The sequence below is a fragment of the Sinocyclocheilus grahami genome, unplaced genomic scaffold, assembly GCF_001515645.1.
Source record: "Sinocyclocheilus grahami isolate Dianchi unplaced genomic scaffold, SAMN03320097.WGS_v1.1 scaffold21.1, whole genome shotgun sequence".
In the NCBI taxonomy this organism is placed as follows: Eukaryota; Metazoa; Chordata; class Actinopteri; order Cypriniformes; family Cyprinidae; genus Sinocyclocheilus; species Sinocyclocheilus grahami.
The window spans coordinates 3,990,103-4,003,824 of NW_015505200.1; the positions used below are offsets into that span (position 1 = coordinate 3,990,103).

General features: G+C 40.0%; 1 protein-coding gene and 1 pseudogene across 5 annotated transcripts in view; both read left to right on the top strand.

The window, feature by feature from the left end:
• Positions 1 to 8,788, top strand: part of LOC107557230 (ras GTPase-activating protein nGAP) — an 88,864-nt gene extending 80,076 nt beyond the window's left edge. For all 5 annotated transcript variants that reach the window (XM_016240578.1, XM_016240610.1, XM_016240584.1 and 2 more), the window contains 7 exons: positions 790 to 991; positions 2,129 to 2,328; positions 3,310 to 4,270; positions 4,356 to 4,487; positions 4,569 to 4,771; positions 5,124 to 5,211; positions 8,089 to 8,788. In XM_016240578.1, the coding sequence (XP_016096064.1) occupies positions 790 to 991; positions 2,129 to 2,328; positions 3,310 to 4,270; positions 4,356 to 4,487; positions 4,569 to 4,771; positions 5,124 to 5,211; positions 8,089 to 8,256 (1,954 nt within the window). In that variant the 3' untranslated portion in view covers positions 8,257 to 8,788. The remainder of the gene's footprint in view (positions 1 to 789; positions 992 to 2,128; positions 2,329 to 3,309; positions 4,271 to 4,355; positions 4,488 to 4,568; positions 4,772 to 5,123; positions 5,212 to 8,088) is intronic.
• A 1,967-nt stretch (positions 8,789 to 10,755) lies between these two features.
• Positions 10,756 to 13,722, top strand: part of LOC107558379 (ATP-dependent RNA helicase A-like protein) — an 8,641-nt pseudogene continuing 5,674 nt past the window's right edge.

A 13,722-nucleotide genomic window follows, 5' to 3' on the forward strand; every position in this document is an offset into this window, starting at 1 on the left:
TGCAGCAAACGAAAATACGCGATTAATCTGTTAAAATGTGTTACTGTGGGTTAACAAATTTACATTAGTAGGCTATTCTTATGCTTGGCTTCACAGATAACAACAGAGTCTGAGCCAAATCTGGTTTACATTCACTTCTGGCTTTTTTGTCTTGATTGCAAATGTTTTTTGTTGTTTTTTTATGTACGATGGATAATTAAAACAAAAATCAGGCGTGTGTATTTATAACATCAATTACTAGGCCTACATTCTTTTTTTCAGAAATGGAAGTAACTCATAATGTTGTGTGTTTGTAATTTTAATATTTTTATCTATAGGCCTATACAGCAAAACTACAGAGCTTCCAGTAGGTTATTTTATGGAGCTGTAAACCCGGCAATCTCCGACCGCATGCAATCTTTGACGGACACCCAATTCAAATATCAAACTAGGCTATATGTTATTAAATTGTACATAGGCTATATATCAGATTATTTTATTTACAAGTTTCATGTTTGTGTTTATCCCGTTTTTTCCCCCGTTGCATCTGAAAATTACTTTCAGAAACATTTTTTTTTTTCAAAGCAGCCCCCCCCCCCCCCCAAAATTTGTGCCTGCCCCCTCACTTTGTGCGCTCTGGCGCCGACCCTGCATGACACTAACATAATACTCATTTAATGTTATGTATTAATATTATAATATTCTTGTGTGTGCAAATGCAGTCATCGTGAAACTCCAGTGTCTGTCTGCCTTAGAGCACTTTCAGTACTTTTGAGTTTCTTATGCATTTCTTGTTCTCTGTTACATCAGATTCGGAAACAAAGAGGAGTACATGGCCTTCATGAATGACTTCCTAGAGCACGAGTGGGCTGGTATGACTCGATTTCTGCTTGAGATCTCAAATCTTGAGACCATCTCCAACACCCCGGGCTTTGAGGGCTACATCGACCTGGGCCGTGAGCTGTCGGTGCTGCACTCTTTACTGTGGGAGGTGGTGTCTCAGCTGGACAAGGTACTGAAATCCCTCCAAACCATTATACTGCAACAATACCTCTTACAATGAAATCTGCCGTAGGCTTAAGTCTGGTTTTAGAGATTTACAACAGCTGAGCATTAATTTGTTCAAGAGGCGTGACAGTGGGGGGGTAAAAACCAGAGATGTTATGTAATCCTCTTGCACTCAGTAATTTCTTTTCATTAAAAAGTTTTAGACAGAAATAAATACACAACATAAACAAATGCAACATGAATGGTACTCAACAAAAAATTGCAAAGTGCACATTTAATTATTATGAGTGCCTACGTCTCAAAATCATGAAGCACGTTTCATACCTCAGAGGTATTGCCGCAAATGTCTTCTGTTGAGCTGTGTGCTTCATGTCAGTAATGCTTTATCCCTACTAAATATTGTAAGGTTCTAGCTGATTTTAAATGTTATCACCAACCTGATATTGCCGTACATTGAACGGCTGTGTGTGACCAAAAAAAAGCTTTGCACTTGTTTGCAGGGTTAATGTCATAACTCATTGTCTAGGTTAAGTTAGCCTCTAGGTTAATGCCCCTGTTTAAACTGGAAGAGTCTTGTTTAATGCCATTGGACACAGCGCATTCACGCATCCCCACACGTCCTTTCCCTAACTCTTGCTGACCTGTTGCGTCTGGAGCATGGTTTTGTTTTGACTGCAATTAAAACCTCCCTGCACAATATTTTTGTTTCCTGCCATGAGTTAATTCATCAAAACCTTTCTTTTATCTTATCTCAGACCTAACCTTCTGTTGTTGTTTGGTGCATGGCCTGCATTTGACCATTTTTCCCTAGTTTGTTTCTGTTTGTGGCTTTTGTCATTTTTGTAGAAGCATGTGTTTGTTTTTTCTTTCATTTATCCCTAATTTGACTTTTTTCCTTTTGTTTTCTCCTCTGTTTACCCATGCCACTATCCATTCCACCCTTTCCTGTCCGACACACTGTGTCTCCATGGTTACGCTGTTCTACCATCAATGTATTATGGTGCCTACTATCTCGACCAACAAAAAAAAAAAAACTCCTGCCAACCCACCAATCTGCCATCTGCACCCTCAAACTCTCGGGCTCCGTGTGGGTGCCCTCTGTGGTCCATAATGTGGTTACCATGGTAACGCACCAACCCAGGGTGACAATTCCTTCCTGCAGGCGACGGTGGCCAAACTGGGGCCCCTGCCACGTATTCTTGGCGATATCACCCGCTCGTTGTCCAGCCCCACCCCCATCCAGCAGCAGCTTAGGCGCTTCCAGGACCATAGCTCCGCTCATGACATCAGTGGAAGTGTGTCCTCAGGACTGCAGAGAATATTCGAAGATCCAGCAGACAGGTAGGACATTGTTGGATTTCATAATTTTCTCTACTTTATCTATGACTCTTGCACTATATTCCAAATCATCTAAAGCCATAAATTGTTTGAGCAGCAGACTGAAATTATTTGGTTGTTATTCCAAAATTATAGTAGTTACTCACTCATCCACAAGTTCAAACTTGGTGCGTTCCCGAAAGGAGAAGAACATCATTGGTTCTCACATGTACTGTAAAAGTGCCAGGTTTGAACTTGTTTGAAACATGAACATTGTAAAGGGCTATTTCTGGTTAAAAATGCAATGTAATGGATGTAGCGACATATCTTTTCTTCTGTATTGTGACGTACATCCGAGTGAAGCAGATTATCAAAAAGAACAAAAAAAGTTAGGGTTGGAACTCTGTCATTTCAATGTTGATGATAAATTAAGAGGTCAAAAAAAAGAAACATAAGCATGGATGAATCGTTCACAATAGATTGTGCATTTAAAAAGTAGATTTCATTTCATGCCAACTTTAAATGTTGAAAACGTGGTGATTTGCATTTATAGCTCTGCATTGGTACATTATCTTTGTTCTAGTGCACAGCCAAATCAGTTTTTTCTCCAAAGATCACATTTAGAATTGGTATATCCAGTTAATAATGGATAAATTGATCAAAGTCCCTGTCCTACTTTTTTTTTTTTTTTTTTTTTGATAATCCATTTCACTCAGTTGTACATCACAATTCAGAGGAAAAGATCTGTCCAACTTCTGTTTCATCGCAAATTTTAAAAGGCTTCAGAACAGATGGCTGGCAAGCCTACATATATTTCTCTGAGAAGGCCAATTGGTATCGGACAAGGAAAGACCACAATGCATTGTAAAATCAAAGTATGAATGAACATTACATTAGCACAAGTAACTTTCCAAAACAGCTGAGACTTGGACCATTAAAATAAAATGTGCAATATTATGACTGCGTTATTCTCATATATTCATTCTCGTGTATCTTGTTCCTCAGTGAAATGAGGAGCATCAAATCTCCTGTCCAGGAGCACATGGAGGCCTTAGTCCGAGGGAAGCATCCTTTATTGGGTCAGCAGTCCTCCACTCACAGCATGAGCTTCTCTGACAAAGAGGAGCGAGACAGTCCATTCCCGAATGGACGCAGTATATCTCTAATGGACCTGCAGGACTCTTACTTGGCACAGGGGCATCCGGGTCCCAACTCTCTCAATGAAGCCCATCCTAGATTAGGACGAGTGGGCTCTCAGGCCTCCATCGGCCCTGTCCCCCCTCCACACCTCCACCAGCCTCCCGTCCATCCGAAAGTTCCCCAGCTAAGGGACAACTTGCCTCAGAGTGCCCCGCAGGTGCGGCGCCCTATACACCCCTCCCTCAGCCAGCAGCGCAGCCTGCAACCGCTGTCTTTCCAAAACCCTGTTTACCATCTCAGTAACCTGCACGCACAATCCACGCACTCAATCCAGTCCACGCACTCCGCCCAGTCCCTGCAGCCAGACTCCAGCTCAGAGAACCTGAGCACAGGCAGCTCTCGGAGCGGCAGTCCAAGTGCGTCAGGTGGCCGGGGAGCTACTCCCAGAGCACGGATGCCTTCCACCAGTAGTGTGGAGGAAGAACTCACCCGCAAAAGCATCCAGGGCCAGGAGACGCCTCCTCCCTCGGCACGCTGGCACCCTCCCCTTGCAGACCAGCACTCGGGAGCCCAGGTTGTAGTGGTACCGAGGCAGAGCAGCACAGGTACAGCACATATCGTGAAGGTAGAGCAACAGAGTCGAGGAGTGGGGCTGGTGGCAGGAAACGCAGGGCTGCGAACCCCGAGGTCGCTCCCTCACAGCACTTCCCTGCGTAGCAGCAGCAGCGTCAACACTGAACCCATGCAGCAGAGCGGCGAGAGATCCAGACAGCAGTCCACATGTTCCAAAGACAGTTCGGTTCCAGGAGGACGAGGCACCAAACAGGTAAAGACTGAGTGGAGGAAAGAGAGTTTGCATTATCCAGACATGTTTGAACCCAAATTAAGCTTTCTTTGCATGTGTCCCTAAGGTACAGTCACCTGTAGAGTCAGTCACCATGTCCCCAGTGGAGCGAACGGCAGCATGGGTCCTGAATAACGGCCAGTATGAAGATGAGGAAGAGGAAGGACTGAGCAAAGATGATACCAAACATGTAGAGAAGGTACAAAAAGCGATAAGGAGAAATTGCTGCAAATATGCATTAGAGTTAGGTTTTAAGAGACCCTACTCTTCTTCTCTGAAGTACGAACAGGAAATCTCGAAGCTGAAGGAGCGTCTGCGGGCGTCTAGTCGGCGACTGGAGGAATATGAGAGGCGGCTGCTGGCACAGGAACAGCAGATGCAGAAACTGCTCTTGGAATACAAGGCTCGGTTGGAGGACAGTGAAGACCGTCTGCGCAGACAACAGGAGGAGAAAGACAGCCAGATGAAGAGTATTATCTGCAGGTGAGTGTATGAACTGGCAGAGTATGACCAAATTTACAGTATATATTAAGGAGTGAGAATTTTACACTTTTGGTTGCAAACCTCAAAATACAGTCTAAACATTTAATAAACTGTACATTTGATGTTTAACAGTTTAGAGGTCAATATAATGCAATAAAGGCTCTTTTTCATTCTTTATTCATTTCTTAAGGTACTGATGTGTTTAAATTTTAAGTAATTTTTTCCTTTTTACCTTTAATTTGTCTGGTTCATATTTACAACATATAAACAAAAGTATCCAACTTAAAAACCTGCCATGTTAAAATTTATTTGTAATTGTAAAATAGAGTTTTGTGTCATTTGTGGCTCACAGGCTGATGGCCGTAGAGGAAGAACTGAAGAGAGACCATGCAGAGATGCAGGCGGTCATAGATGCCAAACAGAAGATAATCGATGCACAGGTACTGCAGATTACCATATTAATCAGCATGATAAATGCAAGAGAACTTTAGTGAGAGTTTGGATATCATCTTAGTCTACTGTCTGGTTGTGAGGTGCTGGCCTGTCTGTGCTGCACAGTGGTATGCTTTGAACTCCCTGCTAAACCTCAGATGGTATTAAAGCAAACAGGCTGCTGACTGGCTCATTGTTACTGTGTCCTACTGAATTCCAGGTCGCTAATGGAACTGAGGTAATACCAGCAGGCAAGTACAAGCAGGCAGTTCTGCTCCTGCAGAGCAGCTAGGCTTATGTAAGCGCACTCCGATCCAACACCCATGCCTGGCCTGAACCTTTGCAACACTCAGTCCTCTAAGCCATTTTGTTTCTCTCCACTTCAGACGATCTAATACAACAAGGGTTAAAGGTGAAGTGTTTCATTATTCAATGTTAAAAGATGCTCTATCCAAATTTAATATGCAGAGACGACGATAACGAAAATGTATCATAAACAAAAATGTGTAATAAGTTCAAAAAACAAATGTGATATAGGATGCAAAAAGTAAGCTAACCAAAAAAAAAAGCAAAGAACTAGAAATGTTTAATTTGAACAAATTATAGCTTTGATTATATTATTAATGTTACATATAATCATATTTTTTATTATATGCAACATTTTGTATTAAATTAAAATTAAAAATTTTTTTTTTATTAATGTTTAAGGGTGCAATAGGTGATTGTCTTCAGAAACATTTTTTGTTATGCTGGTTGAAAGTCCCAATAGCAATCATTAAGTTAAGTGGTCTAAATCAGTGTTTCCCAACCTTTTTTTAGTCACGGCACCCTTTGGAAATTTTAACTAAATTAATTTTGTCACAATATTTTAATTTCTAACTTCGATATGATCATTTGAAAAGTGTAGATATTCGGTACAACTGGGAAGAACTGCAGAATATAATGTCATACAGATCTTTTTAATATTATTAAAAAATTGTGTCCATCAATGGTGGCAATCAGTAGGCTAATTTCTAATGAAGAGACCAATTTATTTGACAGATTTTAATGTAGGCTTTTAAAATTATTTTTATTATTTAATTACCATTATAACTAGCTATCTCACAAATTTTTGCTCACTCAGTGTTTTTTTTATTTTACAGTGGGGTAATTTTGTTGCAGTAGCACGAGATAGCTTGCTTTTAAACTTTGAATTGAATAAAAAATGACAAGTAAGCAGTCAGTAATAAAATAAGAAATAAAGAAATTAATAATGATAGCACAAATAAAAAATAACGACAGGCCTTCAAATTTAGAGATCTCCTCAGTGATACAGTAAAACAGTGTCTCACACGGCTCCGGGGGGTGAACAAAGGCCTCCTGTAGCGAATCGATGCGTTTTTGTAAGAAAAATATCCATATTCAAAGCGTAATAAGTTGTACACGGAAGCAGCTCCGGGCGGATGACGTATGAGGTAGGTGTTGCGCATGCGCTGCTCAGAAGTGACGAACGCAGAAGCGCAGGGGAGAGATCAAAACAAAACAACGGTCACTAATTAGAAGTACAAAACGAGGATTTGTATAAGCCAAGAGGAGACTGGTTTTCCTTTGCTAAAGTAAGGAATCTTTGCTTCCTTTGCTCCTGTTAACAAATGTTGGTTTTCACGAGACTCACCGGCGCATACGCAACGCTGATCTCATACGTCATCAGCCCGGAGCTGCTTCCGTGTACAACTGTTGGCGCAAGCTACATTAAAGTTATTATTACATTTTGAATATGGATATTTTTCTTACAAAAACGCATCGAATCGCTACAGGAGGCCTTTGTTCACCCCCCGGAGCTGTGTGAGACACTTTTTTTATGGATGGGCGCTTTTTATTTAACTTCTTTTGGACTGATGCATGCAACACCCGCTGAGTGCCATTAAACAGCTTGAAAGATCAAAGACAATTTTTTATATAACTCCGACTGGATTCGTCTGAAAGAAGAAAGTCATATACACCTAGGATGACTTGAGGGTGAGTAGTTTGTGGGCTAATTTTAATTTTTGGGTGAACTAACCCTTTAGTATATATTACGTTTAATTCCTAATCAGGAACTGAAAAGTACTTCAGGCAGAATGAAACTCTTCATGACACCACTAGTGGTGTATAAATTGCACACTTTAACTTTAAACTAGATACTTAAATAGGTTTGCATACTTAAACTTTTCAGTCGTAGCCTGGTTTGTCATTTCACTTTCAAAATTCTCCTCGGGGTTGTTGAACGCTCATGCTTTACCCACATTTCAAAGCTGTCAGAGCATCTTCCTGATGTTTAGTGTGAAGCTATTGAGGAATGTGTGTTAATAGGTAGCAGATTTAGTACCTGGTATCTGTGAGCTCTAGCTTTGGCTGCAGTTTGTTTTATTTTCCCTCCTTATTTTTGCCGAGTCACTTCTTGATTGCCCATGCTGCCACACTCCCAGCACTGTAGTCGGTGTGTTTGCACTTCACAAATTGCTACTGCCCTCTGCAGATAATTACTTAATAGTATATAGTATAATGATGGTCTATCTTTTACTTATGTGGTTTTTGTCTGCGTCTGTTGCTTATACAGGATTTGAGTTGTCCGATTTTTTTTGCTGTCCTTACAAACTTGCTCTTTTGCTTGTGTATGCTTTTGAAGACAGATTCTTGTAGCACATGTGATTGTTCACTTGCCTGGATTACACATAAAATATTTTTATATATATGATATTTGTGTATATACACACACACACACATATATATATATATATATATATATATGTTCTGTGTTTCTGCTGCTAAATCGCCAAGAGCAGTAATATTATATGTATCCTAGAATTTGTTCAAAATTAAGATATCTTAAATTAGATTTTAATGTGCTTCTTTCTCTCTTGCAGGAGAAGAGGATCAGCTCCCTAGATGCAGCTAACTCTCGGCTGATGAGTGCCCTCACTCAGGTGAAAGAGCGATACAGCATGCACAACCTCCGCAACGGCCTGTCGCCCACCAACCCCACCAAGCTATCCATCACTGAGAACGGAGAGTTCAAGAACAGCAGCTGCTGATTGGTGCTCATGGACTTGATGAGCTGTGCCGATTGGTGCTCCAAGACAGATCACCAGCACCGATTGGTCGAGTTCAACACGGACTGAGTACCTAGACTATATGCCTAAACTGACTGACTACTGTATACATGTGATTGCAAGGAATGTCTGGTTATTAATGTATATAAACTTTACCTAATATTGGTTATGTACAGAAATGCTACTGCAGAGGAGTGTTTTGAAATTGTGTGGGAGAGTAAAGCGTAGCATCGGTTCTGAGTCAATGAGTTTGTGTTTTTTTAAAATACTGATTTACGCATAAATGCAGATTTAAGATTGCAAAAAGATTTTTAATTATTGCCTAAGATATATGAAGGAGATGTACATATCTTAAAATACAACTGTAAAAGAAAATATGAAGAAAAGCACATAGGTATCGGCCGTAGTTGTAAATGTCTTTAAGTTGCAGAATCTGACGGGCAGAAATAGATGAAAGGCAATTTTATGCACTCAGTTTTCTAACACAAGTTTTCTCTCTCTCTCTCTATATATATATATATATATATTATTATTTTTATTTTTTTTTAACATCTTGCAAAAGGTTATGACTGATTTTAGGTGACTAAAAGGACACAGTTAAGCCAGCCACAGTTCAATTGCAACAAATCTAGAACATGATATTCAATAAATTGAAATGCGTGTTCATTAATGTTACTAAAAATATGACTGAAGCAGTGGGTTTAATTAATTAAAATATTGAACTGAATTAACAAACTGAATTATTTGAACTGACTTTTTATTTTGTCAGATATGTAGGCTATTTTACTGCCACTCAACCTAACCTAACTTAACTTTTTTTTTTTGGGCCCTATATCTGTTTAATGTATCTGACCAGAGTGCTGTGAAACGGCCGATCTAGTCTCACTGCCCTCTTGTTCTAGACAGCCTCACTGCCCTCTTTCTGATCCTGTTATTGTTTGTCGGCTGCTTTTATTGAAAGTCATTGTTTTTCCACTTTGTTCTCACTCCGTCCATATGAGCATCAATGCCTTTAACCTTTTGTGGCACAGAACTACTCAGTGTTTGCTGTTCTCGTAGCGATATATTTGATGGTCAGTCTCAAAGTTGAAAGCTGAGCATTGAATAAAGTTGGATTGTGGCCTCATTGATCCTGTTGTCTGTGTGTGACCTGAAACTGATGTATAATTTCTGCTACAATATAAAGATTATATTGTATTCACTATTGTATTGTTTTATTTTACATTATTTGAATAGTTTTAAACAGCAAAGATGCATTGTTGATCAGAAGTGACAGTAAAGACATTTATAATGGTTAAAAATATTTATTACAAATAAATGCTGTTCTTTTGAATTTTCTGTTCATTAAAGAATCCTGAACAAAAATGTATCACGATCCACAGAAATATTAAGCAACTGTTTCAACACTGAAAATAAGAAATGTTTTTTTAAGCACCAAATCAATAACAGAATGTGTTGATTTCTGATGCGTGATGTGACTGTGAAGATTGGAGTAATGGCTGCTTAAAACGTAGTTTTGCAATCTCAGGAATAAATTACATTTTAAAATATAAATATTTTAAACTGAAATCATGTTTCACAATATTACTGTTTTACTGAATAGATTCTCTATGGGGTTCAGGTCTGGTGAGTTTGCTGGCCAGTCAAGCACACCAACACCATGGTCATTTAACCAACTTTTGGTGCTTTTGGCAGTGTGGGCAGGTGCCAAATCCTGCTGGAAAATGAAATCAGCATCTTCAAAAAGCTGGTCAGCAGAAGGAAGCATGAAGTGCTCCAAAATGTCTTGGTAAACGGGTGCAGTGACGTTGGTTTTCAAAAAACACAATGGACCAACACCAGCAGATGACATTGCACCCCAAATCATCACAGACTGTGGAAACGTAACACTGGACTTCAAGCAACTTGGGATATGAGCTTCTCCACCCTTCCTCCAGACTCTAGGACCCTAATTTCCAAATGAAATACAAAACTTGCTCTCATCTGAAAAGAGGACTTTGGACCACTGGGCAACAGTCCAGTTCTTCTTCTCCTTAGCCCAGGTAAGACGCCTCTGAGTTGTCTGTGGTTCAGGAGTGGCTTAACAAGAGGAATACGACAACTGTAGCCAAACTCCTTGACATGTCTGTGTGTGGTGACTCTTGATGCCTTGACCCCAGCCTCAGTCCATTCCTTGTGAAGTTCACTCAAATTCTTGAATCGATTTTGCTTGACAATCCTCATAAGGCTGCGGTTCTCTCGGTTGGTTGAGCATCTTTTTCTTCAACACTTTTACCTTCCACTCAACTTTCAACTTTCAGACAAAAATTCTTGTGTGAGGTAAGAATAAGCCTGAGGCCTCTCAAAGTCATGAATTGTATATATATATATATATATATACATATACACACACATACATACAGCGTTTTATTGTTGTAATTGGAAAAGTGTTTTGAACCATGTTTCTTTAAGGTATAACTTGAAGGTTACAGTTACATTGGCATGGGTAATTCTAACAACAAGAAGGATGCTCAGTCCAATGCAGGCCGAGATTTTGTGAATTATCTTGTTCGGATGAAAGAAGTTAGTCCTGGCGAAGTTCCTGCTTTTAGGGGTCAGTATCACATCTATGTTTACCAGTTCTCTACTGCTCATCTGTGTTATGAGGAGGGTCTGAGGTTACATTTATCGTTTTCAGGTCAGCGTACCTGATGGAGGGAATGGAGAAAGTGGTGGGTTTGGAAATCTCCCATCCAACTGTCCACTACCTCCACATCTGGCTGTGAAGAAGGAATCAGATGGAGGTATCTTATATTATACCTAGATTCATCCAGTATTTAGTTGCTAACAAAACATCTGCTATAATGCAATATCAGTGTTTTAGATGTTGTTTAGATATCAGTGGAGAAAGATCCCCTTTGGCCGCAGATTGGTGTAGTTAATGGCATCTACCAGCAGGGTCTGGTTATCTAACCAACCACTTTTATTGACACTCTGGTTTTATTTATACCATTGACTAAAACAACCATTTGTAATGCTGTATTCTTCCTGTGTCTCAGAACCTTCTGAGGGTTCTGCACCTGTCCCTGGAGTCACAGGTTTGGGCTATTCTGGTTTTGGTAACGCCCAATGGGAGCGAGGAGCCAACATCCAGGACTGTTATTCCAAGAGAGATGAAGAGGATGCAAAAGCGGTAGTTTATTTATTTTTTTGCCCGTTTTTTGACCACCATTATAGAAAGTTTCTGAGAATTGAAGGTATTTTTTTCTCATTCCCAAGACCTTAGAATCTGAGGAAGTTGATCTAAATGCTGGCCTGCATGGGAACTGGACTCTGGACAATGCAAAAGCTCGTCTGAACCAGTTCTTTCAGAAGGAGAAGAACCAAACCAGCTACAAGTACAGCCAAGTGGGGCCTGACCACAACAGGTCAGAATATTAATATTTACTACAAATATAGTAGTTTATAGTTCAATTATAAACCTCGTGAAAAATCAGGCTTTGCATCTAAATGAAATGTATCAAGGGTTTGTTTTTCTGCTGGACTGAAACAATGACAGAGACCTCCTTGATGTGTATATAACCTCAAGGAGATCTCGGACAACTAAAAGACTCATATCAGATGTTACTTTACAAAATCAACAATATCATATGGGTGAATCTCATTAAAATTGTCAAGAACATATCCAGGTCATATTTCACTCCAGACTCAAAAGAATGAATTACAGTAATGAAAATTGAATAGTATAAGAATAATGTACTTAATTGATATTAATAATACAATGCAAAAAAAAATCTTAATGGTTCTTAAAGCAGACTTTATTATTACTATTATTAATAATAAAACAATTATGATAGATAGATAGATAGATAGATAGATAGATAGATAGATAGATAGATAGATAGATAGATAGATAGATAGATAAAATCTATCTATCTTTTTTAAATGAATATTTATTTACATGAGTTGGGGGTGAAATGTGACCTGGACATGTTTTTTTGTGAGATTGACCCATGTAGTGTGTGATCTTGAAGGAGGACAACAGAGATGCCAGAAATCGCAACCTTAAATGGGGGAAAACATGTGACATGACTTAGGCTACACTAAGAGGTCACATGGTGAAGTATGTGATTGGTTGGGTTTAGAGGTGGGAGAGGCAAAATAATGTCTGGTTGTGATTTCTGGTGTCACTCGTCCATCAGGGGTCAAGGCCTCCAGTACCTAGAAAGGAATAACGCCATGTTTAGAAGTCTGGCAGAAAAACAAACCTGCTCAGGATGAGTTGTCCTGTACGGACTCTGCGCTGAAATTTCACTCTTTTGATCACATGTGCTGTCCAGTTAAGAGGTCAGTTTGTGGAGTTTATTTGTGCTTAAATCTTGTAAAGGCACCTGTGGGGTATGTCATGTTGGGACGTCTTGATTTTAAATCATGCTCTGTTATAGGAGTTTTATTGCCGAGATGACAGTCTTTGTAAAACAACTGGGTAGGAGTAAGTATCAGAAAACCTTCTACATAATAAACTGTAAGGTCAAGGGCAAATAGTTTGACATCAGAAGTTGTGTCCATGCTAAAGCTGCCCTACTTTTCCAGAGGTTTTTGTTCGTGAGCATGGCTCTACGAAGAAGCTGGCCGCCCAGTCTTGTGCACTTTCTATTGTCCGTCAGCTTTACCATTTGGGGGTCATAGAAGCCTACACAGGACAGACCAAGAAGAAAGAAGGAGAGCGTGCGAGTTTTACACCCCAGTTTATCTAGCTTCTGAGACCTGTGTGTTTACAGACTCTTCTAACTTCCTGTTTTGGTTACTGTGACAGGTGGATGTATATGAAGTGAATCTCAGTGATGATGTACAGCAGCAAATACACAGTATTGTGCAGGAACTTGCCATCCAGATCCCTTCTCCTGTAAGTGATGGGCAGAAAAACTGCTTGACTTTGCATTACCAAGTGCTAAAACTTTGTTGTATGTCCTGTTTTAGCCTCAGGACCCCAACAGTCCAGTATCTCTGGTGCAAGGGAAGATGGCTCAGTTTGAGCCCTCGCAAAGGCAGAGCATAGCAGGAGTGGTGCCGTGGTCTCCACCGCAGGTCAACTGGAACCCCTGGACCAGCTCCAACATTGATGAAGGACCGCTGGCATTTGTGAGTCTGCTGTTCTTCGATGAATGCTTCTAACTGAATGATAGCAAGTGAAATTGGTGTGATATACTTCATACCACTGAAAACCTATTGTACTTTGGTTTACAGTGTACCCCAGAACAGATCAGCTTGAGCTCAACTATCGGCTTGAACAGGACAAAAATCTGCAAATGGTGAGATAAAAACAGACCTGAAAGACTCCATGAAATTTATGTTTTGTGGGTTTTAGTCAATGTGTATTATATTTGAGGGCATTTCACTTTACAAAGCAAAGAAAAAGACAATAATACTAAATCCCCCCCCCCCCCCCCCGTCCCGGGTGTGGGGGCA